Source organism: Ascidia mentula, chromosome 1, assembly GCF_947561715.1.
Source record: "Ascidia mentula chromosome 1, kaAscMent1.1, whole genome shotgun sequence".
NCBI classification, from domain to species: Eukaryota; Metazoa; Chordata; class Ascidiacea; order Phlebobranchia; family Ascidiidae; genus Ascidia; species Ascidia mentula.
The window spans coordinates 94,533-120,758 of NC_138566.1; the positions used below are offsets into that span (position 1 = coordinate 94,533).

At 43.4% G+C, this 26,226-nt stretch overlaps 2 protein-coding genes across 2 annotated transcripts; one reads left to right on the forward strand and one right to left on the reverse strand.

Moving 5' to 3' along the window:
* LOC145914310 (lysosomal alpha-glucosidase-like) lies at positions 1 to 5,958 on the forward strand. Its single transcript, XM_083002126.1, has 23 exons — positions 1 to 62; positions 143 to 327; positions 380 to 547; positions 631 to 664; positions 812 to 936; positions 998 to 1,104; positions 1,161 to 1,364; positions 1,432 to 1,580; positions 1,775 to 1,910; positions 2,052 to 2,195; positions 2,535 to 2,685; positions 2,738 to 2,976; positions 3,031 to 3,162; positions 3,290 to 3,403; positions 3,544 to 3,660; positions 3,722 to 3,806; positions 3,864 to 3,981; positions 4,123 to 4,291; positions 4,456 to 4,690; positions 4,755 to 4,911; positions 5,104 to 5,383; positions 5,544 to 5,687; positions 5,894 to 5,958. The coding sequence occupies exons 1-23, from the start codon at positions 1 to 3 to the stop codon at positions 5,951 to 5,953; spliced, it is 3,315 nt and encodes a 1,104-aa protein (XP_082858252.1). The 3' UTR covers positions 5,954 to 5,958.
* LOC145887793 (reelin-like) lies at positions 5,792 to 25,584 on the reverse strand. The gene is given in 68 exon segments (XM_082979018.1): positions 5,792 to 6,445; positions 6,502 to 6,596; positions 6,702 to 6,897; positions 7,053 to 7,323; positions 7,383 to 7,540; positions 7,819 to 7,974; positions 8,145 to 8,224; positions 8,280 to 8,458; positions 8,595 to 8,723; positions 8,778 to 8,924; positions 8,983 to 9,083; positions 9,292 to 9,467; positions 9,549 to 9,729; positions 9,783 to 9,997; positions 10,878 to 11,041; positions 11,096 to 11,160; positions 11,216 to 11,350; positions 11,466 to 11,665; positions 11,798 to 11,984; positions 12,041 to 12,188; positions 12,286 to 12,444; positions 12,569 to 12,792; positions 12,928 to 13,088; positions 13,151 to 13,260; positions 13,394 to 13,443; positions 13,499 to 13,670; positions 13,722 to 13,972; positions 14,032 to 14,267; positions 14,482 to 14,593; positions 14,646 to 14,844; positions 14,898 to 15,080; positions 15,154 to 15,336; positions 15,387 to 15,481; positions 15,787 to 15,945; positions 16,170 to 16,272; positions 16,422 to 16,592; positions 16,724 to 16,999; positions 17,151 to 17,268; positions 17,323 to 17,449; positions 17,883 to 17,887; positions 17,890 to 18,064; positions 18,302 to 18,582; positions 18,684 to 18,833; positions 18,907 to 19,053; positions 19,111 to 19,271; positions 19,378 to 19,492; positions 19,560 to 19,761; positions 19,826 to 19,966; positions 20,067 to 20,179; positions 20,392 to 20,626; positions 21,241 to 21,453; positions 21,723 to 21,884; positions 21,939 to 22,057; positions 22,131 to 22,242; positions 22,301 to 22,486; positions 22,559 to 22,687; positions 22,912 to 23,117; positions 23,178 to 23,287; positions 23,345 to 23,490; positions 23,551 to 23,684; positions 23,740 to 23,974; positions 24,086 to 24,173; positions 24,227 to 24,375; positions 24,446 to 24,515; positions 24,673 to 24,767; positions 24,823 to 24,977; positions 25,066 to 25,127; positions 25,363 to 25,584. Coding segments are annotated over 68 exon segments (10,470 nt in total). The 5' UTR covers positions 25,526 to 25,584; the 3' UTR covers positions 5,792 to 6,306.
* Positions 25,585 to 26,226: the final 642 nt, after the last annotated feature.

The following is a 26,226-nucleotide window of genomic DNA, read 5'->3' on the forward strand; positions in this document are numbered from 1 at the left end:
ATGAAGGTTATATCCTCATACCGTGAGTTTCCTGAGGCGAAGAATAGTTCCACGGAGGAAAAGTGATTAACGTCCGGTTCTTAGATTGTGTTTCAGATTAAGTGGAAATGATGTGGTTAGTTCACAGCTTGTTTTTGTTGAGCTGTGTTGCAATCTCATTGGCTTATACTGCCACCACGTGTCCATCTACGATACCTGAATGGAACCGAATCGATTGCTACCCGGAATCGGGCGCTTCTGAAAGCGGATGCAACCAACGTGGCTGCATGTGGTGCGAAACTTCAGTTCCAGGACCGCCTTGGTGCTTTTATGACGAAACAGGCGCAAGTATTACGTCATACAAGTTATATTATTGACAATTTAGTGTGATTTTTTGCAGCATCAGCGCCACCTGATGGCGAATGTACATCGTGTGATACATGCAGTGCAAGAGTTGATTGCTACCCTGAGGGTGGGTCCAGTGAGGCGGGATGTTATCAACGTGGGTGTCTCTGGTGTCCATCTAACGACCACAATATACCATGGTGCATCACACCGAGTGATGACGGTAAGGTTTAAGGTTCGAATCCCGACCAGGTTGGGTTGTGAGTTGGTTCCATTACCGGCTCCGTTTATTTGCAGGTACAGGAGCAACGACTACAGCGCCCCCTAGTGGAGGAGGTAAGTAAGGAAAATGGCTTGTGACAATTATGACGTTTATTGAGAAGCAGTGAAGCTTCCACTAGTAGATTATTCTCACAACCGTTCAAGCAATCAAGTTTAATTCACACGACGCCTACGTCACAAATGCAGATTGCAGTTCATGCGGAAGTTGCACGAGCAAAGTAGATTGTTATCCGGAACCAGGATCGAGCGAATCCGGTTGCTATGGTAGAGGATGCTTATGGTGTCCTTCAAGTAACCCGGATGACCCATGGTGTCTTCTGCCCGAAGGAGGTATGACGTCATTGTATCGTAAGTCAGGACTGCGTCACACGATGGTGAAATGTTTTCTTAGGTACTCTACCGCCATCTACCGGTGGAGACGGGTGCCAAACAGATATTCCCGAGCAAAGCAGAATAGATTGCTGGCCAGGTGGTGGCGCCTCGGAGGCAGGATGTGAGGTGGGTAAATACGATTTCTATGTTGATTGTCCACATAGAATAATTCCTCACCACAGGAAGCTGGTTGCATTTGGTGCGAGAGCAACAGTAATGGTGTGCCGTGGTGTTTCTTCAACACAACCAATCTACCAGAAGGAATAGATGACAGCGAGAGAGTCAACTGCATTCCGGAAGGAGGGTTTTCCCCTGTGACGTGTGAGGAGAGGGGTTGCGTCATCGGAAGCACAAACTCACCCAATGCGCCAATGTGCTACTTCTATGTAAGTGACGTAATAAAGGCTCCGCGCGTGCCGGGGTTTGACAAACAATCAAATAGAAAGTATTCAGGGAGACGCTTACGGTTACATCATGAGGGGAAGTCCCACTGCAACGTACAACGGATATCGTGTTACGCTTGACCGAATCCAAGGTACAACTTTATTTGGAAGTGATGTCGACGTTTTGACCTTGGACGTGACCTTTGACACCTCGAGCAGGTCATTGTGTAACATTGTGACCCTACCTTTTTCTGTCGCTCGAAGTTTTGTTTTTTCAACAATTTTGTTGAGGATCTTGACCGTGATGTTCACCAAATTCACAAATTAGCCTTCAACTTCCAGTGGTTACGTCACTAGCTCACACTAACGTTTTCTTTTGTGTTTCCACTTCGCGAAACTCTCCTGTGTTCCAGGTTGCACCTCAAGTTTTACGATGAAGCGAACGATAGATTCGAAGTCCCCCTTACCATAAACGGGGCAGATCCAACCCCCCCAACAAATACTCTTTATGACGTAGAATTCTACAATGACCCGACGTTCTATTTCAAGGTTATTTGGTTTAAATGAAGATAAAAGTGATTTTGCCACCTAACCCCCCTCCCAAAGTCCTTTCAAATATTTGGCATTTAAGTCCGGTTCGGTGATTTCATGATTATTCAATCTGACCAACAATGGACAAACCTAATGTAGGTTACCAGGAAATCCACAGGAACAGTTCTGCTTGATACATCACTGGGTGGTTTCACGTTCAGCGACCAGTTCATCCAATTCACAACCAGACTACCATCTACAACCTTGTATGGTTTTGGTGAACAGGAACACCAGACATTCGCCGTAAGAAAAGAATTTGCATTCTTTTTAGGACAAACCAAACGTGTGAATAAAAAGTCTAACTTCTTGTTAAAAAATCCACCAACCCCATCCCTGTGTTAAACGCTCTATGAGCGCAATAAGTCCAGAACAACTTGACACTAATGTTTTTCTGATAAACATTAGGTTTTATGACAATGTCACTGACTCGGGTTTTTACGGAAAGTAAATTTGCATGACGTGGTGAATGAAGTCACAATTTAAACGTTACCACAAGCACTGAATAATATTTGTTCCTTATTCGAATATTCACCCATGCTGGCCGATGTATTGATGACGTCACCCATCACTAAATTATTCCAGCATAAATTCGAGTGGGAGGCGTTCGGGATGTACTCCAGGGATCAACCTCCAGATCCTGGAGCGAATCTATACGGGGTTCACCCCTTCTACATTTCGATCGAGGACGATTTCAACTCTCATGGAGTCTTTTTCCTCAACTCAAACGCTCAAGGTGACGAAAAGAATTCATTTGTTCGAATATTGACCCCTATAACTTTGTGTAGATGTGGAGTTGACGCCTGCCCCAGGGTTGGTGTACCGGACTATAGGAGGGGTGCTCGACATGTACGTCTACCTCGGACCTGGACCAAATGACGTCATCGAACAATATACGTCATCAATCGGTACGACGTTCTTGCCGCCCTATTGGTCGCTTGGATTCCAACTGTGTAGGTACGGTTACGGATCGTTGGCCAAAGTACAGGAAACGGTGTCTAGGATGGACGCGAAGGGAATCCCCCTGGTAATGACGTAATAAGTTGGAAATGTACGTCATAATTCTAAATAATTACGTCAGGATGTGCAATACGGCGACATCGATTACATGGACGAACAACGAGACTTCACATACGACACGAACACTTACGCCGGTCTACCTGAATACGTCAAACAATTACAAGCTGGAGGAAAGCACTACGTCATTATACTGGTACGTCATCAAGCGCATAACCACAATAGAAATACGTCACTGTTGTTAACTGCTCATTGGAGAATGAGAGGATTTCAAATGGTGGTTGCCAAGCAACAGCACACAGTATCACCCCGCTGTATTGTAGGACCCATGTATCACCCAGGATGACCCCCCAGGGACTTACTCTGCCTATGATGAGGGGGCGGCTATGAATGTGTGGGTCAGAGAGTCAGATGGTGTGACTCCACTTGGCGGGAAGGTGACTTAACAATATCTAAATTGTTTTAACATCTAGTGGTTACAGTAAGAATGTTTCAACAAAATTTATGCATCAAAGGCCCACAATTCCTTTCAATGGATCTTTTTTATATTTGCTTCTACTGAGCAACTGTGTCACAGGTTTGGCCTCCAGGGACAAGCGTATTTCCCGACTTCACCAATCCTGATTGCGCCACCTGGTGGACAAATCAGTGCAAAGATTTTCACAACGTGATAAACTTCGACGGGTTGTGGATTGTAAGTACTACGTAACAATGCAGTATTGGATCGTTAGTTGCAACATGGTTGTGTTGACCAGGATATGAACGAACCAGCAAACTTTGGGACTGGGAGTAACCAGGGATGCGTGACGAACAACCTTAACAACCCACCTTACAAACCAAGTAAGAAAAAACAAACATGTTAATAAATTGTGATGTCAAAAACAAGCATTCGTTCAGAGATCTGGGGTGACGTATTGGCTGACAAAACGATCTGTCCTGACGCAAAGCAATATCTAGGAAACCATTATGACGTACACAGTTTGTACGGTTGGAGTCAAGCCAGCGTCACAATCCAGTAAGTGACGTCACAAACCATCTTACCCACACAGTTTATGGATCATAAATTTCTAATGTGTTAACTTTCATTTAAATGGTTTAAAATACACAAGCGATGGTACCGACCCCGGGCTTCGAACCACCAACCTCTGAATTGTAGATCAGCCGAAGTATCAACAAGCAAGCGTCCATTTGTGGTGAGTAGAAGCACATTCCCTGGTTCCGGACAGTGGGCGGCTCATTGGCTGGGGGACAACAACTCAGATTGGCACGACCTTAAAATGTCCGTGATAGGAATGTTGGAGTTCAACATGTTTGGAATTCCTTACGTAAGTTTGAACCAATCTCATGGAGATATATTGCGTGGGGATTAGATGGTCGATATTTGCTTGCAATTAATTTGGTTTCAGGGTTGTTTGTGACGGAAGTTTATTTGAGATCGAATTGAGCCTCGTGCGTTCGTACAACAATTTTGTGTCCCAATTATCCTTAGATCGGAGCCGACATTTGTGGTTTCAACGGAAATTCAAATAGCGAGCTTTGTTTGAGATGGATGCAGCTCGGTTCGTTTTATCCGTACGCACGGAACCACAATGGCATCGGGTACGCAGAACAGGACCCGGCAGTGTGGGGAGATGAATTTGCAGAAGCATCAAAGAAAGTGTTGCTTGTAAGATACACTCTCCTCCCGTATCTCTACACTCTCTTCTACCAAGCCCACACCACAGGTATTGCAGCTACACCGGGATTCGAACCCACGACACCATTTTCAACAATCATTTTAATGAACAGGAATCGGTGTTGTGCGACCTCTAGCGTTTGAATTTGTCAAAGATAAAAATACTCACACCATAGATGAACAATTCCTCTGGGGCTCGGGATTAATGTTTTCCCCTGTTCTCCACCAAGGCTACAGTAGTGTGACGTCATATTTCCCAGACGCAAGATGGTACGTTGGCATAGTAACTAAGTTTTCCTCCACCAGCAATTTTTTGCAAACGATCTGACGTCATATTGTGAATCACTTTGTTCAAAGTAATAAGAATTTCTAAAGTAGCAAGTTAGGGTTTGTCTCATGACAGCCAGGCCATGGAAACAATCGCTAGTGTCGCGGTGAAATACGACTGTGTGCTACTTGCAGGTTCGACTATTTCAACGGCGAGGAGATTAACACTAGAGGCGGTACAGAGAGCATTTCCGCCCTCTCGGATGAGATTCCTATCCACGTGAGAGGTGGAGTTGTCATACCAACCCAGGATCCAGCTACCAACACCGAACAGTCGAGGTTGAACCCGTTCGGTTTGATCGTTGCCATGGACGACGAACAGACAGCATCCGGTCAACTTTACTGGGATGGCGGGGATACACTTCGGCCACTAGAGAGCGGGGAATACGCTTTGTTCACTTTCAATGTTCAAAATGTGAGAGATTTAAAAAATAATGAAGTCGATTATTCCAACCAGATATCGGTCACCTTTCCTGCCATACACCGATTCCACATAGAAATCATATCAATCGTTGCCACATAGAAATCACTACATGTAAACACGAGGGTAATATCCACCATATTTTGACACCCAGAGTGAGCTCAGCGCAATATCAGAAGGAAGTTCATCGATAATGAACGGAATGAAACTGGGAAGTGTTAAGATCATGGGACTTTCCTCCCAACCAACCAGTGTCAAGGTCAATGGGTCATCCTACCCATTCACTTTCTCAAACGGGGTGAGTCAATATATTGTTGTCTATCATGTTTTGGCCGCGCAGCGGTTTATGGGGGGGGGGCAAACAGATCTTCTTCCATTGTGTTTAATAATTTATGTAGATTTAGGGGAATCACCGAGGTCTGATCTGACACTTTTCTCGCGTGCTTAAACCATGCTGGTTGTAATCTTTGGGATTATTTAAATTAATCTTTTTTATTTCAACAGATGGCAACAGTTACAGAAATCAGCGTTACTATGAGTGCCTCGTTGAATATTCAGTGGTAATAAACTTCTGGTGCGAAAAAATATGAAGTTGTGATCAGAGAGGAGAACAGATGTTAGCAGAGAAACTTGGCATTGACGTCATTGATGACGTAAGAGTAAATCCTCTACGACGAAGTTATTGAGTGTCGCAATGAACTACAAAGCATCAACAATTTGTTGATAAAGCAAAAAAAATGATTTTGAAACAAACGCTTTTTAATGGAAAGGGGGAATTTACAAACTTACTGCGCACAACTTCTTGCTGGGGGGTATGCGTAAAAGTTTGTCTTAACTTGAACTCAAAAATCATTTGTTGACAAGAAGATAACAATACTGACCATAGAAATGTTAGTAGGTTAGTAAGAGTTGTTAGTTTAAGGGACTGGTAATTGGGGCACATCTAAAAGTGCGACGTCGCCCCCTGACGGATTGGCGGGCATCTCGGTTCGTCCCTTAGATGGCAGTAAAGAGGGTGGGGCGTTTTGATTGTGAAGGAATCGACTTTCTCTTGTCCTACCACGAAACAATTTGTTCAAATAAAGTCAATGGAATTAAAACGAGCGACTCACATAATTATCTCCACATTATCAACCGCCCACTGATCCGATCCAACTCCCCCATGCATCGGCTGCCACCATCGCAATGACGTGTGTGACGTCATCATCTAAAAACGGGGAATAACCGGATGAATGTTGAAACATGATTGCACATTTTGAGTAAACCAGACAGATTGATTTGATTTATTACGTAACAATCAACAACAATCTACCTGTGGAACAAATTTGACCGATACTCTTCTGGCTCGATTGAAGTGTCCAACTCTGTGTTCTTGAAGAAGAAACCACGTGATCCCAGCGTCCATTGAGTATTGAAGAAGAACCGCTCCATCGCCCTGTGACGTCACGTTCACGTGACATGTCGTTTGGGAAGGGAAAGCACCGATTTGGAGAACGTACTGAACGTATCTGTTGGGGTTTCAGTTGCGATTGATATTTTTAAAACTTTTTCGCTTGTTTGTGGAGTTGGAATTTGTTATAAATTGTCAACAAATAACAATCGCTTGACATTTATAAAGAGAAAACAATCAAGAATGCGGAATTATTTTATATGTTAAACCCACCCTCCTTTGGTCAAATCCATCTCAACAGTTTGAATCGACCTTTTACCGCACTGACTGAAGTACGCACTTCTTCCGAACCCGTACGGCCTTAGCGATCCACACCCCCCAAACCCAATTTCCCCCCCATCTATATCCTCCCACTTTTGGGGAATTTTTGCACCCTGTGCGATCGCCGCTCGGGCAAGTTGTGTTTCAATGGGGGTTGGTAACTCGAAGTTGTCTTTAAAGTCCCGGATGTGGGCGGATACAGCAAGAACCGCGCATTCCTTACCTAATTATGACGCAATAAATATTGTGACATCATAGTGAAGTACCAGCAGATAATGTCACCTGAATATCCGACGTCACAAACACACTTAGGTCCTTCGACACAGACTCCGTGGCCTGAGCATAACATAGGGCACCCAGGGCCGATGTAAATATGATCAAGGGCCCATGACCATTCCTGGGGAGCGCCGCCATCTTGGTGCCATCTGAACTGTGTTGTCCTGAATCAAAAACATGCGAAACTTGGCGCTGTGTGAGTTCAGTGGTGCATAACAAACCACGCAAAGTTGAAAGTAAGTGAACTTAAATTGGTTGAAACAATTGCAAAACTGCAAGTATAGAAATTAATTTGAAAATATTTTGCTGCTTCTAAATTTTATTGAATGTTAAACATTGTGCAATCATCCGGAAACGTTTTGAATAGTTTTAGTAAAAAATTACAAATACTTCCTGAAAAAATAAAACAAACAAACTTTTGGATCGAAAAAGTTGCTCTTACTCGGACTCGATATGGTTGAGTGGAAACGTAGCACGTGACCACCTCCGCGATCGGTCTAGCGTGAAAATTGATGACTCGTGATGCATGAATGGTTTGCAAGATGAGCTTGGATTCGTGCTTGGGACGCAAAGGGGACGAACCAGTTGCCATGGTGACCTGTGTGTAGAAGATTGTTGTTTACTCGAGCTTTGTGATATTTGAGCCGCGTGATGAGCGGTTGCTGATTTTAGCCGAAAACTTCCTTCAAATATTCAGAGCGTGAAAGGTTTTAAAACGTTTACGTCACTATTTACGTCACCACACGAATCTTCCACAGGAAAACCTACCAGGGAAACTCCCTGTACTGCAGTTTAACAGGAAAGTCACTTGAACACTGGTTGATGACGTCAGCACAACCGACTTTTATCTGAACAAGATTTTCACGTTTTGTTTTCGCACAAATATGATTAGCGATGACTGACCTTGAACTGAATCATGAAACCTTTGGAAACAACCAATTGTCTCGTTGTTAAACTCTGTTCTTTGCTTCCGTTGTTCTGATTGGTCCATATGATGGCACGTGACCCCACATCATTTCCACATTGGTTGATGTCGACTTGTGCGTTCGGATGAAAATCAAACGATTCGTCCGCTAGAGGTCCTAAATATGTTTAAAACATAGAAACAAGAAATGTCAAGGGCGGGTGAAGTCGCCCGACCGGAATACCACGAATATACCGGGATTCGGTATAGCTTGGATTCGAATCCGTGTGTGGTAAATAATACTAAGCACACACCAACGTTATTTCTTGGTAAGTCGTTCGGTTCAAGGTTATCATCAAGGTAAAACGCGTTGACCTCGTGACCTCCAATGTATACGTCATCAAGTGCCCACCCAGCACGACCCCCTCCCATTCCAGCGAGGCCTGTAAACGAATGAGGAGGGGTTGCAGGCAAGGTTTAAGTGGGAGGAGACAAACCTGTGTCAGGGTTCACAAAGAACGGTTGCCACCATCTTAACCTCGTTGAATTGGTTTGTGCTGCCAGGGGCAACGTGACGTAATCTTCCACGTCACCGTTTGGATACGACTCGAAATCGAGTTCGAACAACATCGACCAACTTATACCTGACGCAAGTAGTTAAATAATTGTGACGTAACAAAATAAACGCATGACGTAACAAACCTCCGTCAGTTGAATATTGTAGAATTAAACCATCGTTTCGGTTACGCACCGCTGGGCATCGAGGATGGGATCCACCAATCACAGCGTGGTATTGGACAAATCTAAATATTATTTTGGGTCATTGAAATAATTGATGTCAGACTTTCCCCACTAGTGGGCGAGGATGTGGCAAATTTCCCCGGTAGGCGTAGAATCTAATCACAGTGGTCCACACAAGAGCAGCAAGTCAAAGAGGTCGAGATCACTTGGTGGTATCCAAACGTTCATAAACTACATGACCGGTTATTGCCATCATTTATGAGTTATTACCTGGCATCGTTAAGGTTGAGATCCAAAGTTTCCGCTTGCCTCGGACCAACCCCTTCGAACACCATAGAAACACCATCCATCAACAAACCACAAAATAAACCAAACTTCTCCGCTTCCAAAATACCCCATTGCCCAGCGACAGCGCTCCCAGTGTTGAAAGTATCTTTTAAGTAAGTCTGCGGATTGAATGACATCATCAAGTCGTGTATGGTGACGTCACAATAAGAAATTTTTTGTGATTTCTATGTTACCCTCACCCTGTGTTGTGTGTTGAGGTAACAATTGTCCCCTGTGAAGTTGTCATCACACAAACATCTTACACCACCCTCACAATCTCCATGACCGGAACATGCGTCATCACATGCTGGACCAATGAACAGCCGATCCAGAGCCCACGTGACATCCGACGAATTTTGATAGAATCGGAATCTCACGGCTCTGCGATAGAACACGTGACAACTTCTGTTGTTATGGAAACAGGAAAACCACACCTTCCAAATAACTTTTTTGGCAACCATATGGTCTTTCTCCGCCAATGAGGACCCACGAAATGGGCGGATGGTTGAGTTATCTCTTTGACGAAACAATCGGGGTCAGAAGGTAAGCATTGTGATGTAACATAAAACCACGTGTCGCCGAAATCGACAGAATATTGGACATGAACTGGCTGGTGGGGAATCTGTAGATCTTTGCACAGGACAACGATCTGTGGGAGGTAAGCGTTGACACCTTTCAAATCATGGCACATTTTACAACATGGCAGCCTTTCATAACATGGAACACCTTTCATAACATGGCACACCTTTCATAACATGGCAACCTTTTGAAACATGGCAGCCTTTCATAAAATGGCAGATTTTCATAACATGGCAGCCTTTTATAACATGGCACCCTTTCATAACATGGCAGCCTTTCATAACATGGCAGCCTTTCATAACATGGCAGCCTTTCATAACATGGCAGTCTTTTATAACATGGCAGTCTTTTATAACTTGGCAGCCTTTATAACATGGCAGCCTTTTATAACATGGAACACCTTTCATAACATGGCACACCTTTCATAACATGGCAACCTTTTAAAACATGGCAGCCTTTCATAAAATGGCAGATTTTCATAACATGGCAGCCTTTTATAACATGGCACCCTTTCATAACATGGCAGCCTTTCATAACATGGCAGCCTTTCATAACATGGCAGTCTTTTATAACATGGCAGTCTTTTATAACTTGGCAGCCTTTATAACATGGCAGCCTTTCATAACATGGCACCCTTTCATAACATGGCAGCCTTTCATAACTTGGCAGCCTTTATAACATGGCACCCTTTCATAACTTGGCAGCTTTTATAACATGGCAGCCTTTCATAACATGGCACCCTTTCATAACATGGCAGTCTTTTATAACATGGCAGCCTTTCATAACTTGGCAGCTTTTATAACATGGCAGCCTTTCATAACATGGCACCCTTTCATAACATGGCAGCCTTTCATAACATGGCAGTCTTTTATAACATGGCAGCCTTTCACAACATGGCAGTCTTTTATAACATGGCAGTCCTTTATAACATGCCACGTCCGTATATTTACTGTGTACTGCAGAATGTAATCCTCCCCAGCAATGAAATCCTTCGTCCCGACTGAAGCCTCAAGACCTTTTTGTATTCCAGCTAATATTACGTCATTCCGTCCGCAGTAACGGGCAGGTTTTGTGTTGTCATAAAAATGCCACATGTCCTTGTCTTCACGGTCCACTGAAAGATATGATTTCAATGAAATAATATGAACAAAAGTGTTTGTTGACTCACAATAAAGGCCATACGGTTCCATAAGTGGGGCTCCACCAATGACGAAACCGTCGTTTAGGAGTTTGCTACAAAAACATAAATAATGAATGACGTCAATCCCGCCCATAACATAGAACCTACTCCCGCTTGCTTCCGCTGATCACGAGGTTATCTATCGCCCAATCATGTTGCGACAATCCGCCATGCTCCATTTGCCACCATCGAAACTTAACACCAAGCGCTCTAGCGCCATCTGGCAGCAATATGTTCACAAACCTAAAATTCACACAACGTAACCAATCAGTTTCCATGCAAACCGAAATATTTTTGGGTTTTCTGTTTAACTGGGTTAAGGTGGGATTTGAACCAGCAACCTTCAGTTCACACCTACCCTGCTTCATCGTTGTAATCCATATAATAAATTTCATACAAATGAACCCAAGTAACCCCGCCGTTGCGAGTGTAGTCAACCATGACGCCCTGATCCCGATTGGTTGGATTAGTTCCTTCGCAACCAAAGCGGAACATGAACTGCACGAAATCTGATTGTGACGTATCGAGTGCTTTCGTCACAAGTAGTCTCGAACAAGCCTGCATGAAAAAATAACAATAAAACCGATTATATTTGGTTTCGTGTAGCAGGGGATATTTTCATCAACTCCACCGAAAAGTGATGACGTAACATTTCCTATTATTTGTTTACATTTTTCAACCTTCACCTACTTGGTTGAAATGTAAAGCTCTCTGGTACCCCATGTCTCCACACACGTCATCAACTACAGCCCCTACAATCGTCACGTAGGGGGAAGTGGTGACGTCATCATAGTTCGACGTAAATATGTCTTTGAGGTCTGTTTGAAGGTCATTGTTGGGGTTACTGCAGGTCAAACCGGCCCAACCATCATCGCATCTGTGGATTCCAAGTTATTCCTAGGGCTGACGTCACTTCTTATAATTTCAACTTACACACAAACACCCCCTTTGCAGACTCCTTGACCACTACACGCCCTCGGACACGTCATGCCTATGTACACGTCATCAAGACGCCACGCAAGAGAGTCACGTGACTCGGGTACACGCCATCGAAATCTTGTTTCAGGAGAGATGGTTCGTTCTGTTGTGGAAAATTAAGTTTTTCGAAACCACGGCCAAAATACCGGGTCACGTGAAAGGTTTTGTTCACGTAAATATTTTTTCATAATTTGTGAAACCTGGCAGTGGAAAAACGACCCTCGTTGGCGAATCATAAACATCGGATTTGTAAACAGAACCCGGATGTGCGTTTGAACACGAGATGTCACCAGGGAGACAAGGGGGAACCACCAACGACCACGTGTGACCGAAGTCAGTAGAAAATTCCAATTGAATTTCTAGAAAAAAAATTTACCTGGATTGTTAAGAAAATGATTGAAACAATTTCCGCATTAATAAAAATTATCTCCAAACAAATATGTTCGGCAACTTAGTGGCTTTCCTAGTGTCACAACTTCCTACCAGAACAAGACTCATTTATTCCACACGACGAAAGCAGAGAGAAGTGTATGTAAGTTCCATGACGAACATTTACGCCGTTCGTTGCGGCAAATTGGTGTCCGCAATCCCGTAGACTGAGTGAATTACCCCCGATGTTTAGAAACCGACAATCCACATCAGTGCAACACGATGATGAACTTTGGATTTCCGAAGAGGAAAAATCAATCCAGCTTTCTTCCAGCATTCTGTTACAAATTATTTCTAACGAATATCTGATTTTTTAATTTAAATCGGCACAGATCCTACTTATGTTTATAGAACTACGTGGCAGCTTTGTGCAAAAAAAGTAAGACCGATGGAAAAAAATAACGTAAAGTTACGTTGAAAAATCGTCTTCTATTTCGGGGAGTCCCCTTCCCACAATCACATGATCTAGTGCCCATCCAAGCGTGAAAAGGCCGTCGGTTGAAGGTTGCCACCATCTGAACCGAGTTGCATTCGACCTCGCACCTTCGGGGATTCCCATAGCTACGTAATGAGTCTGTGACGTAACCACAATAGTAGTAGTGACGTAATACTGAGCATTTATTTAGGGGTTCTTACGTCATTCGAGTTAATGAAAGAGAAGGCATCGAATAATGTCCAGGAAAGTCCGCCATCTGTTGAATACTGGAGCAAAATTGTTTCGCTCGCTTCGGAATTGAGTTCCTCAACTGGGAAAATTAAATCTCTTACTTTTGGAACGGCGAATCCAAACTTTTCAATTTACAAAATAAATGTGACAATTAATTGGTAAACTCGCTCCATTCACACAACACATAAATTGCATTCTGGTGTAAGACTTACAACCGTTTGTAGGGACCACAACTTCTTCTTTCAAGTGAAACTGAATAAACCTGTTAAAATAAATTGAATGAAACCAAGTTTCAATCGGAAAGTGATCTGACTCACGTCGCTTGTCGCGTGTCGATGTCGCGTGTTGCCAAGAGTCTGCTACCTTCTTCACCCATGACGTAACTCTGTCCTAGATAGATGACGTTTATATCACATGATTCCGATGCGGTAGTCACGTGACCGCCCATGACGTCACTCCACAACGTAGACCACGTGATCGGGAACAATTCTAAAATTATTTTGTTATCGCGTTTGAAACAAATCAAGTTGCGGATTTTACCTCCGTAATCAAACTTCTCTTTAAAAAAGGTTGGATTTGCTCCGTTTATTACGTCACAGCAGGTGGGTGACGTATAACCTTCGTCACAGACACACGTCATCCCTCCTCTAGTGCAGGTCCCATGACCGCTACACATTTGATCGCAAGCCGGACCGATGTACACGTCATCAATCAACCACGTGACTACGTCGCTGTTGCTATAGTGATATGGGTATTTGTCCTGATACCAGCGGAAGCGTACGGCATTGGCACTGTGACGTCACAAACAAATTAATATTTGTAGAAGAACGAAACAGTAAATTATATTTACCTGCAAATATGGTCCTTTCCCTGTAGGGGAATCACCACCCTTTGCCAACCTTGAAACGATCCAGGGTAATATATAGACGCTTGATGGCGCTCGAACGTGCATCCTGCGGGATTGGCGTGATTGCCATGACAATGGGGAGCCACCAGATGCCACGTCACACCGTCGTCGGCCGTGTATTCCAAACGAACAGCGTCACGGGCAGAAGGTGTTGTAGTCTCGGAGCAGCCGATTTTAATCTAACATAACATAGTATTTTAAAAATGTACTGCTCTTCTTGCACAAAGCATACGTGCTGCATGGCATGGCAGACGAAACGTCGAAAAAATACAGCATGTATTGTTTTGCAAGAAGAGCAGAACATTTGTAAATTGCAATATGCCTGGCAGCAACAGGAATTTCACAACATGGTATTCATGAAACATCGAAATGATCAGTTACGTCATCGCTAACTTTAAATTGTATGACGTAATCGTTGTTGATGACGCAGAGATCACGTGTAACAAGCGAGTGTTGATCGTTCAATGAGTTGAAGACGAGTTGTTGGGAAGATTCCTCCGTAAAACTGAGGAGGAATCAGAAGTTTGGTTCCGCTCCTGGCATTTCCTCACACACACACGTGATCAAGAACTCACCTTAATCCAAAGTCATCTTCGCTTGCTGTTGCCTGGCAACCACCCACCTCTCCTCCATCAATAAAAAGCCAGTTTTCCTCCAGGATCGGATTGAAGTCATCCATGATTTGATGAGGATCACACGCGGATGATCTTCCTCCTATGAGGAGATTGTCCAGAGCCCAACTTCCTTCATCCTGATCTGATGCGGAATCAAATAAAGTTTTCGGATGCAAGAAGGTGATGAGGACTTACCATGATTGACGTTGGTTTGCCACCACCTGAATATGGTCACCGGATGCCTCGAAAACTTCGGCAAATTTACATTCACATACTGTTCCACTTGATTGAACCCGCCCTCGACGCGCTCAAGCGTGTCCCACGTGATGCCGTTATTTATGCTTGACTGCACAAGCACAGCGTCACCGTTTCTCTTAACTGAAAAACGAATGTGAAAAATTTCTGCGGTGATGGCATGGAAGGTGACGTAATTGCAAATGACGTCATGCACCTTGTTCTTGAAGCAGAATGTGGAATTGAATGAACCTCGCGTTGGTCGTGTTGATTGGCATCGTCTCAAGCATCCTCACACCGGGTCGTGAAAACTGAAGATTTTCTCTACTTACCATTACACCAACCGATGTGAGATCATCTGATAAAACCGGATCTCTACCGACCACTAGCGAGTACTTTCCTGAAGAGAGTTTGTTACACAATGGTTGGATACTCCTGTAAGATCGGTACCTGTAGAATCCCATGGATGGTCGAAATTATCTTTCAAAGCTTGGGATATATTGCCGCGAGGTTGGCAGTGAGGGTTTTCAAACCCTGGATCGCATCTAAACAGAAGTTGTGTTGGAATTTCGTCTGTTTCCTCAAATAAATTTGTTAGTTTCTGTGTTTTTAAGGACTTCCCAAAGGTCATGACCCAACAGGGGAACCGACGTCGAATTTTTATGATTCAATATCAGACATAGAACAACTAATTGTTAACACACAAAGTACAACAATTAGTTGCTATATTTCATGACGCCCTTATATTTTCAGTCATTTTGTTTCAATAAAATATCGAAATATTATTTAATTTGGGAGGTGTAATTTTACTCAGTGAAAAAAGTGTTTCGGAAAAGTTTGGGAATCTTACATGCATTCATCTCTTATCCCAAAGTCCGACTTCCTACAACTCCCAAATCCTCCGCACATCCACTCGCATCCGTTGCCTAGATACACGTTATCTAATCCCCACTGAGTGGCGCTAGACGGCGATGTGCGCTGTATCCATCGGAACCGTACTCGTGGTAGTCTGTGTTTTATATTTCAAACACTTTTTTATCATGTCTACCACTGTATTTTCAAACAATAAAACTGCATAGATCGTCTGTTAAATACTTCAAACTCCTGGGTTGAACGTAACGAGTCTTAATAAAAAAACATTTTACTTCAGATCTTTGAACAAACTAGTGGTGTTTATTTCATGGATTTATGGAAACTTCATGAAAGATTGTTTATCCAACACTTCAAACAAACCTCATCGACTCTGGAATCACAAGCGTGTGTCTCTTCCATCTTCCTCCACTCACCTCCCGGAAATATCTTGAACCAAACCCGTGCTTGCATCCAACTGACGTACCTGTGACGTCACACGAGTGACGTAAAAGCACGTGTTAGGTTTGAGCAGGTCACCAGTTATACTATGTGTTAAATCACCAAAGCTTTACAAACTGTATAACCAAACACAGAAATCAAATATTAGTTGTGGACATTCACACTTTTTTTTACCGGGTAAACACTGCGGCACAACCGGTTGCCATGAGCGACCAAGGTCTGATGAGAATTCAAGCGTGACGAACTCATTCATCGGATCATTTCCATCACAATCGATGATGAGATCGAACTGAATGAAACTTCCCGACAGAAGATAGAAATCCCACGTTTCCGCGTACCTCTCATCTGTTTCAAAAGTTTCAATGTTCGTTGTTTTGTCGTGAGTGACGTCAACATAGTGTTGTTGGAGAAAATGAAACTCTCAGATTCAATATTGTAGACACCACTATGACATAGCAATTGGTTTAGCAACTTACTTGCTGCCATGTCAAAAACCAGTGATGTTTCAGTGAAATCCGTACCACCACCGTCTCCGCACCCCCAGAAAGTTCCGAGTTGCCCCCCAAATACACGGTACCACCACTCATCCGATATAGCCGGCTCTGAAGGAAAATCCCCTAACTCGGAAGCAAATAGGTCCAGTCCTCCGCCTGCCCCCCCACTAGAGCTGAAGTCGTCATAGAAACCGTTGCTAGGGAGAACATTGCGTCCAATCATCACGTGATCTATTTGCCATGGTGATCTTGCGTCACCTGATACAAATTCTACATTACGCAAGAGTAGCGAACAGTGCGCCACCTGGGGGTTAAGGGTTTTTACAATGATGACCACATGTGGGCGTTGGAATAACCTGGCCCATTTAAACCGGTAGAAATGAAATTGCCACAAATGCCTGCGTCTGACCTTCTTCCATTAGAGGTTGCCACCACCTGAACCACGTGACTGCAGATTTCGCGCCAAAAGGGATGTCCAGTGTCACGTGCGGGGAAACCCCTCCGTTGTAGCGGTTGAACTTGAATTCCTGCAGGAAACTTTTAATAATCCGTTTAAAGTTGCAAAATATATTTAACCGTACCTTCACAAGATGCCAGGTCACCCTGTCTTTCGAATACTGAAGAATTACGCCCTCATTCCTGCCACTAGGCGTCGCACATCGAGAGTCATTGTTTGAGTTTCCGATACGAAGGTAAAACTGGATGAGCCTAAAGTTGGGGGGGGGGGCAAATCAGATAATTTCAAATAGTTAAATTATTTGTTGACAAAATAAGCAGAATAATACAAGGGGTTGACGTATTATTCGAATGTATTTATCCATTGTTTCGTTACAACAAGAAATACTTTTTTTGTCAACCGATGAACTATGACCCTGAACGACTGAAATAGTTGTACCCAAGCAAGTTAGCTCACACAAAATCAATATGTTACGTGGAAGTTTGTTGAATTGTTTTTTACCACGTGATAGAGTTTATCAACCAGGCAAATAAGTTTGTTGCTTGTTTTTCGGTCGCCTCAATTAAAATTCACTGAACCCAACCTTAATCGACACCCGACGAAGGTCACTTCACGATTTAATTCACTTCAACAAATACTATTTACAAACACACTTTGAACCGACCCACACCACTCGACGTTCACCTTGCATTCCATCATCACACAAACACTTTCTCCCAACCAGTGGGTCACGTGAGCACCTTCCATATCCCGAGCAGTGGTCGGGACATTTCGGACCAATGTAGAGTGACGTAATACCCCAATCAGAAGGCCGATCACTACTGCCATCTTGTGGCACTTTCTGGATCCAACGAAACCGAACAGTCCTGTAACCAAACAACAACGAATTCGGACAACCGAAGATAAGTGATTAGGTTGAATCCGAATAAAGCAGAGAGTGAACTCTCAACAATTAATTATTAACAATCGTGATGGAAAATACAAAAAATGTAGCTGATATAAAGAAACTTCTTGTAAACAGAACGATTAAATTATTACGTCACGTTGTCGCGGTTGAATACGAAAAGTCGATATTTGGATTTTACTACAGTGAAAAATCTTACTCTCCAGCGACATCTTCCGGCACAGGTATGACGACTCTTTTCCACTCTCCATAATCCCCTCTATGGTATTTACTCCCCTCCATTAACTCGGCACCACTTCCCGTACACAGGCGTGACGTCACCTCGTCCGACCTGTGTATCACGTGATCGTCGCCGTTGATTAATCTTCCGCTCTGGTAGCATGCGTGACGTACATAATCCCATGTGTAACCTTCATCCTTACTGAATTGGAGTCGGATCGGATGTTGGAAGGAGAAGTTGGAGGAGCATCCGATGTTTATCTGGAGGAGGGGGAATGTGAGTGGTTGCAACGGACAATAACCACTATGTTACGTCACAAACGGTGTAACTGGTTTGGTGAAAACATGAGTGGTTGCCACACCTCAAATTGTATGACGTCATCTTGCGTCACAAACACGTCATCGGTCATGACAAAACGATCTCCCTTGTTTTTGTTAAAGATATAGGATCCTTGTTTGGGGGAGCAAAAGTCCTCCCAGTGTCCCTCATTGGATAGAACGAAATGTTGTTCCTGGGGAAAAACATACGTTAGCCCAAACCCCGGGAAACCCCCCGGTAACCCCCCAAACACAATGTTATGAAACCTTGGTTTTTTCCACAATCGTTTTACTCGATCTCTCGGTCAGTCCTGCGGCTGGTGGTAACGCGATGACGTCAACAGTTGCGTCATCGCCCATCATACGCTCCCCGATTATGACCTCATCAATGGACCAACGATCTGCGTTTTTTCCCTGCAAAAATACCACATCATACACAAGTCATCAACAGTGACGTCAAATGTGAACTACTCCGTTTTCAGGTTGCCACCAGCGGAAACGGGTGTGTGTCGTCATGGCTTCCTGGGGAATCCCCATGTGCACATAGGTAGGCGAGGGGAAGTCCCGATAGTACAGTTCTTGAATGAGAAACCACGTGATTCCGCCATCGATCGAATATTGGAGCAAAATCCCTGAAAAGTTTCAACGAAATTAAAGTCTTTGCTGTGATTATGAAAGTTAGTGATGACGAAGAGAGCTCTTATGTTTTGTAGCTTCATAGGAGTTTTACAAACTTACCGTTGGATCGTTTAGTCGGAAGAATACACTTCCCTCCTCCGATTTGTGCATAGAACTGTATTTCCCCTCCTCCGCTTGTGTTGATATCCGGAGTTTCAAGTTTACGTGGACCGACCTTGAAAAAAATTATCCGAAGATAACTCAATTATTTGACCTTGAAAAACTAATTCAAAACGTCATACCCTGTCAAAGTGCAAATAGTTAGATGACGTCATCGTGTCGCAGCCCCACCCAGTGGCACCTGCGGCGTCACCGACCACGTGACCTCCGATTACTTTCCACCCGACCGAACTTAGTTTGGTGACGTCATCAAACACGTGTTTTAGACCGTTGGGCAGGGGTTGGTCGGGGACACAGGTGACGGAACCGAATCCCGGATCGCATCTGCAAGGAAAGTTCGTCCAGTGGGCGGGGTTCGAACCAGCGACCTTCGTGTGTGGATACTTACATACACCCTCCATTCCGACACCTTCCATGATTCCTGCAGTGAAGGGGACAAGCAGGTCCCATGTAAACGTCATCAACCGCCCAATTATCGGTTTCTTCGTTGAAAAATGGCTGCGCAACCCTCAGTCTCGTCGACTCTGACCTGAATAAAATTAATATTTCCAAACATTCACAACGTGGTTTTATTTAAACTTAAATCAAGTCCGCTGTAAATAACCACGCAGAGTGAGGGGGGTGCTTACCACGTGGGTGGAGGGAGGGCCACGGTCTTTCTCGTCCACGTGTAGAATTCGGATGAGTGGTAGGTTGAAGGTTGGTGGAATATTGATGACGAAGAGTTTTCGGGAATAGAGAGCTGCAAAAAATAGTTACGTCATGTGTTTACGTCATATGATGGAAGCATGATTTTCATTAAATTAGGTCAAACGACAAAATTAGTTGCAGCAGATTTCACAACAGTAAACTTACTACAAACTCATTGGATAAAAGGAACAAGTTGGTAAGTAAAAACTAACTGCAGAATACTCCTGGGGTTATCGAGTGATTCCACCTATTCCTTCCACGAACCTCATAAACAAGATGCCAAGTCCTTCCAAGATCAACCGAATACTCCAACCATAAAGAAGAATCAATCGCCACGCCCCCTTTTCTAACCAATGAGCGATCACCAGCCTCCATGGCAGGGGTTTCCCCGCAGCCGATTACGATGTCGGCTTGTAATACATAACCGGAAGTGACGTGGAAGGATTGGGTTTCAGCAAATCTGACTTGGTTATTGTGGGGAGGACCGCCAGGGGTGAATCTGTAGATGTGGGGAGGGGGATATTTGCTCAAGGTTTAAAAATATTTATTAAATATTCGGCGAAAATAACTGAAACAATTAGAGAGACTTTCGGAAACCAACATCAGACTTATGCAAGAACCAGACAGACTTACGCAATAACCAGGGCAGACTTGTGCAATAACCAGGCAGACTTATGCAATAACTCATCACTTACGCAATAACCAGGCAGACTTACACAATATCCAGGCAGACTTGTGCAATACCCAGGCAGACTTACACAATATCCAGGCAGACTTACACAATAACCAGGCAGACTTATGCAATATCCAGGCAGACTTGTGCAATAACCAGGCAGACTTATGCAATATCCAGGCAGACTTGTGCAATAACCAGGCAGACTTATGCAATAACCCATCACCTACGCAATAACCAGGCAGACTTGTGCAATACCCAGGCAGACTTGTGCAATACCCAGGCAGACTTGTGCAATACCCAGGCAGACTTATGCAATATCCAGGCAGACTTATGCAATATCCAGGCAGACTTATGCAATATCCAGGCAGACTTATGCAATATCCAGGCAGACTTATGCAATATCCAGGCAGACTTACACAATATCCAGGCAGACTTACGCAAGAACCAAGCTTCTATTGCAGTATGGTTGTAGCGCCCCCAGGTGGAAGTTGACTGAGGTGCTGTAAGCTGTTCTAAACAGCGTTGACGTCACAGTGACATCATCCAGCGCCCACACAGCACTGCTGTCTTTATTTTCCCTGGATTGTTGAGCCCACCTTATTTGCAAACCAGGTTGTTTTGCTTTTTGTGGAAGTAACAAAGTGGTTACTCTGAAAATCACAAAAACTTTGATGAGCAACATGATTCATGTTATTGAAGCTGCCAAGTAAATGACACTTTTTAGTTTTCACAACATTTTCTAATATGGCAAATAACTGCAGAAACAGTCACTGAAAAACAGTGGTGCACATTTTAATGTAGGCAAAGCTACAAAAATAAGTTTTACAAAGGATCAAAAAATTTTACCAATGAGAATTGAAGTTGAAGTCACGAAATTTCGTAAACAATTTTGTTTCAGAAATCAACAATTAAAACTAACTTTGGGGATCTTTGAAAGTTGAAGGGGATGAGATGCAAATATGACCACGTGATGCCACTATCGAGCGAGTACTGAACAAGCACCCCATCTCCTGGTTGGTTTGGAGGTTTGCATGAACCGGTGTCAGAATGACGTCCCATCAAAATAGAAAACTGGACGAATCTGCAAAGTTGGAACAATTATTTATTGTTGGCTCCTACGTCACCAACTTCAAACCTAAGTTTGGTTCCATTCAATGGAACTGTGATCAACTCTCTGCTGCCGGTAGCGGTGAAAACCAGGGATCTTCCCGAGCCGACGATCCCGCAGCCGAATCCAACATCAGCTCCTCTAACCTGTGGTTTGAGATTTGTTGATGGAAAACTTTTTAAAGACAATCTTTGAACAGAAACTTTCAAGAATTCTCACAGTTTCAAATAAATTCTTGTCGGCCTTCCCGCTGTCGAACGTTTCAGACAAAAAACTCAACATTTGAGTCTTTGTGACGTTGCAAGACAATCCAGAGTAATCCGCGTCACACCTACGTCACACGAACTTATTAACATATCTGTGTATCACCAAGAATGCCTGCCACTAACTTGCAACCCTGTGCAGCCATGCATGACCCACGGCCGCTGCACATGTTCGGACACCAGGTGTCGCCACCGATAAACACGTCATCGATCGACCATTGTGACGTAAGATTGTTGCTTTGTTGAATCCAACGAAATCTAGTTTGGGTAGAAAGAGCTGATGGGGGGATAGGGGTCGTCACTCGAACCCAACTGAAAACCCGTTTGAACTTATAAACACACATGGAAAGTTAAAACTGAATATTTTCTATGTAAAATATTGACCTGCTGTAGGAGTTGGTCTGATAGATTGTGTGCTGGGACCAGTGTTTCCCATTACAAAATTCTGGCAAACATTCGGATTGCAGCAAGTTCCAATTCCTTCCAAGGTCGGTGGAATATTCTAACTTTACTCTGAACAAAATTGCCGGGCGTTAAATAATCACAAGTGGTTTAACACAACCTGAAAGTAAGCCTTACATAACCTTAAAGTAAGCTTAACATACCCCCCAGAGTAAGCCTTACATAAGCTTAAAGGAAGTTTGACATAACTAGAATTAATACCTGGGATATTTCCTGAAAACGCCACGACTAGAATTTATCATAAAATAATAAAACAATTTCTTAAATTACCCCACCTAGTGTCGATAGTTTCATTCCGACAATTCAAGTTGAGTTTGAATTGGACAAAGTGATGGCTTGTAACCGGTTGATCGATCAAGCGGAACGATCCCATTCCCCACACGTTTAAACCGAATCCTTTGTTCGATTTTTGCTCGAAACAAATTTTGGAACCTGAGATTCGGGCTTCGTGTGGAATCGGAACGACGACAGGAACCGGTTCCTGCAAATAAATGTGTGGAGGGGTGTGAAAAAGATTTTATGATCAAGTTTAATTTCCCACCCTGTACGAGTCAAAGTGAAAATTCTTCATGACATGTTTCGTTCCGTTTGTGACGTAATAATACTGAACATCCATGTTGTGTGACGTACTTCGAGAGCAGTTTCCAGATCCTGACAATAAGAATCGAATCGAATCTAGAACACCGGTAAGTTGGAATCGATGCTCACCAATGCTCAACGTAAATTTGGCAGCAATTTTGTTGGAAAGATCAAAATCCGGACTAGTGCAGTATGTTCTTTTGCCGGCTCCATTAAACAACCTAACAATTTCATTGGCTGGATGACTGCAAGCTCCTCTCTCGATCACTCCACCGCTGTGGATAAAATACGGTTATCTTGAAGCCAACAATGCAACCTTCAAATAACCTTTTCACCTTCGCATCATACTTGTGACGTCATTCCCTTCAGGCGACCCTTCCGAAAGGTCGATGTCACGTGATGTGACGTACACAGGGCTGGTACCCCCCCGGAATATAATTGAGTTTCCATCAGAGGAGCAACTCCCGCTCTGAAACAATCACTTTTGTGTTAATCATTCTACTATAGTAAGGGGAACCCCCCACCTCGATACTACCACTGGGCATGAACATCCAGTTGTTGACGTCATTCGGGTCGAAATTATCGAAGATATATTTCGGTCGTTTCGCTTCACTAACTACTGCAACGTTGTCCAGCGACCAACAACCACTAGATGACGCCGTGGAGTTGTCCGAAAACATCAGCTCCACGTCATCACGTTTCGCTCCAGTGGGTATTGAATTCACGTGTGTCACACTTGGGTGATTATGCAATGGTATTCTAGAAGTGTTGAAACGGATTTTCGGTCAAATAATCCGCAAAACTGGAGCAAGGGTTGGTTCATTGCCTAATTAATCCTCACTTCCACAACCATACAAACACACCCCTTACTTGGTGACCTTGAACCTTGTCCAATTCCCTGTGGACGACCTGTACGACACTTCTACGTGACCATCAGGAGGCTGACATGTACCCGAACCTTTGTGAAAATAATTAAATTCAGATATCAATTTGTCTCAAACATTTTCTCACCGATGGACCATTGGACAGATGCGGCGCTAGAGAGTTTAAGCGGCTTCGTGATAAGATTTCTATGTCGCGGTCCGCACAAAACTGCGGATTTCCGGAATATTATTTGACCACAGTCGTTTCCAGTGTGAGCATTGCTTGACACGGTGTCCCTAAATTATCGAAATGTAGAATTTTGCGTAAAACAAGAAGGTCAGTTTGAAGGTCATAATCTAAACTCACCACTTCAGCTCCAACGCACCAGAGTCAAAGTCGTCACGGAATAACAACCCGGATGTAGACGCCACGTGGACTTGAAAGAAGACAGCATTAATTCACGAAACCTTGGCAATCCTACTCTGTTTGATATTAGTGCTAATACATTTTCAATTTAAGACTAATTTGAAACTTACAAAGCACATACAAGATTGTCACAAAAATTACGCATATTATGCATATTATGACCTCACCCACAGTTTCCGGGGAATTCCCTGTACCAACCTCACACATGTGATGGACGGGGAAATCATTGTGAATCATCCGGTTGCTCTTGGAGGTGCGGACTCTGTACGAACAATGTTACAATTCAACCTGTTGATGACAAGTTTCTATTATCTTACTCTATAGTGATGCATCCACTGCCGCTTGGTGGCGCTATCCAGTAGAATTGAACCGTGTCGGTCATGGTCGGGTGAACACTGGTGTGAATATGAATGCATTGGGAAACTGTAGACAAACAATACATCATTGTTACGTCACAATCAATCGAAGGCTGGTTGTTAAATGCGAAAAATTTTAGGGACGAACCAAATCCCCCCAAAAAATGTCTAGAGGCGAAGAAAACAGTTACCTTGTGTTGGGATTTGTGACGCAACAACTCCAGTTATGACGAGATAGTCGAAAGGAATCCCGCTCGTCACAGTCACTGCACAATCGATCATGTTAAAAATGCGCTGAGTAAGCAAGCAAAGGGTCACCAGGCAAGATCTATCAGCATACTTTACACGGAAACTTATATAAAATAAACACGCACTGGATATCTGTTGCCAAGCATTCAATTAAACTTATTTAATCAGGTATAAAAATATCAGGCAAAACTTTTCAATCAACTTTGTCAAGTTTAAAATTTTTTCCAAAAATGCAAACAATGATTTTTTTACTTTGGTACATTTGACCGGGTGTGTATTCGGTGGGATTCCCCTGGATCGAGAAACTGAGTTGGTCTCCTCCAGTTGCGACCAGTTGACCTTTGTGGTTGCATGGGAAAAAGAACTGACCCATTGTTGCCGAAACAAACAACAACAAACGCACCAACAATCGCATTGTTGTATTGGTTTGCTGTGAGAACTTCTTAAATCACGCAAAACCCATAACTTCCTGCAAATCTTATTTTATGTTGGAACAAATTAAAGTTTGATTAAGAAATAAAAGAATGTCTACATTAGATTTTTGTAAGCTAACAAGTAAGCTACGGATAATCTGCAACTAAATTATATGCGGTTAAAAGTTGCCCCGAATTTTAACCATTGAATTTCCACCTGCATTTAAAACATCCCCATTCTGATCTTAAACTCCCACAGGGAAACCTAGAAATGAACGTTGCAAATCCACGTTTTTGTGGAACCTGACACGTATTTAATCCATCCCCTATTTAACTGGTTGCAGTTAAAGTAGGTTTTGAACCAGGAAAAGGTACACGTACACTCTTAACCGCTTGAATTGTCTCAAATAACCGGTTGCACAAATTACACGCTCCGATTCACACGGTGCAGAACAATTCTCTGCGTGACCTGTGGTCAGTGACGCATGAAAAATGTTGGTATTTCTTTTAGTCGAAAAATAATTTGTACAAAAACTTCGTATAATGGCAGATATTTGTAATTCTCCACACTCTAGTTGAGTTGGAACCCTAACAGGCCCCAGGAGAGGGTCTGGGCGCACCAGGGCCCATGGACGCCATTGTTTGCTTTGAACCTGAACGAATCGTGAACAATGTCACCTTCTCAAGGGACAATGCAACCAAT

What these genes read in the sequence shown, in the direction of transcription:
- LOC145914310 (XM_083002126.1), top strand. Translation starts at nt 1, where the DNA reads ATGAAGGTTATATCCTCATACCGTGAGTTTCCTGAGGCGAAGAATAGT. An exon ending in GTGTCTTCTGCCCGAAGGAG is followed by an intron (nt 937 to 997) that starts GTATGACGTCAT and finishes ATGTTTTCTTAG; the next exon opens with GTACTCTACCGCCATCTACC. An exon ending in AGGAACACCAGACATTCGCC is followed by an intron (nt 2,196 to 2,534) that starts GTAAGAAAAGAA and finishes AAATTATTCCAG; the next exon opens with CATAAATTCGAGTGGGAGGC.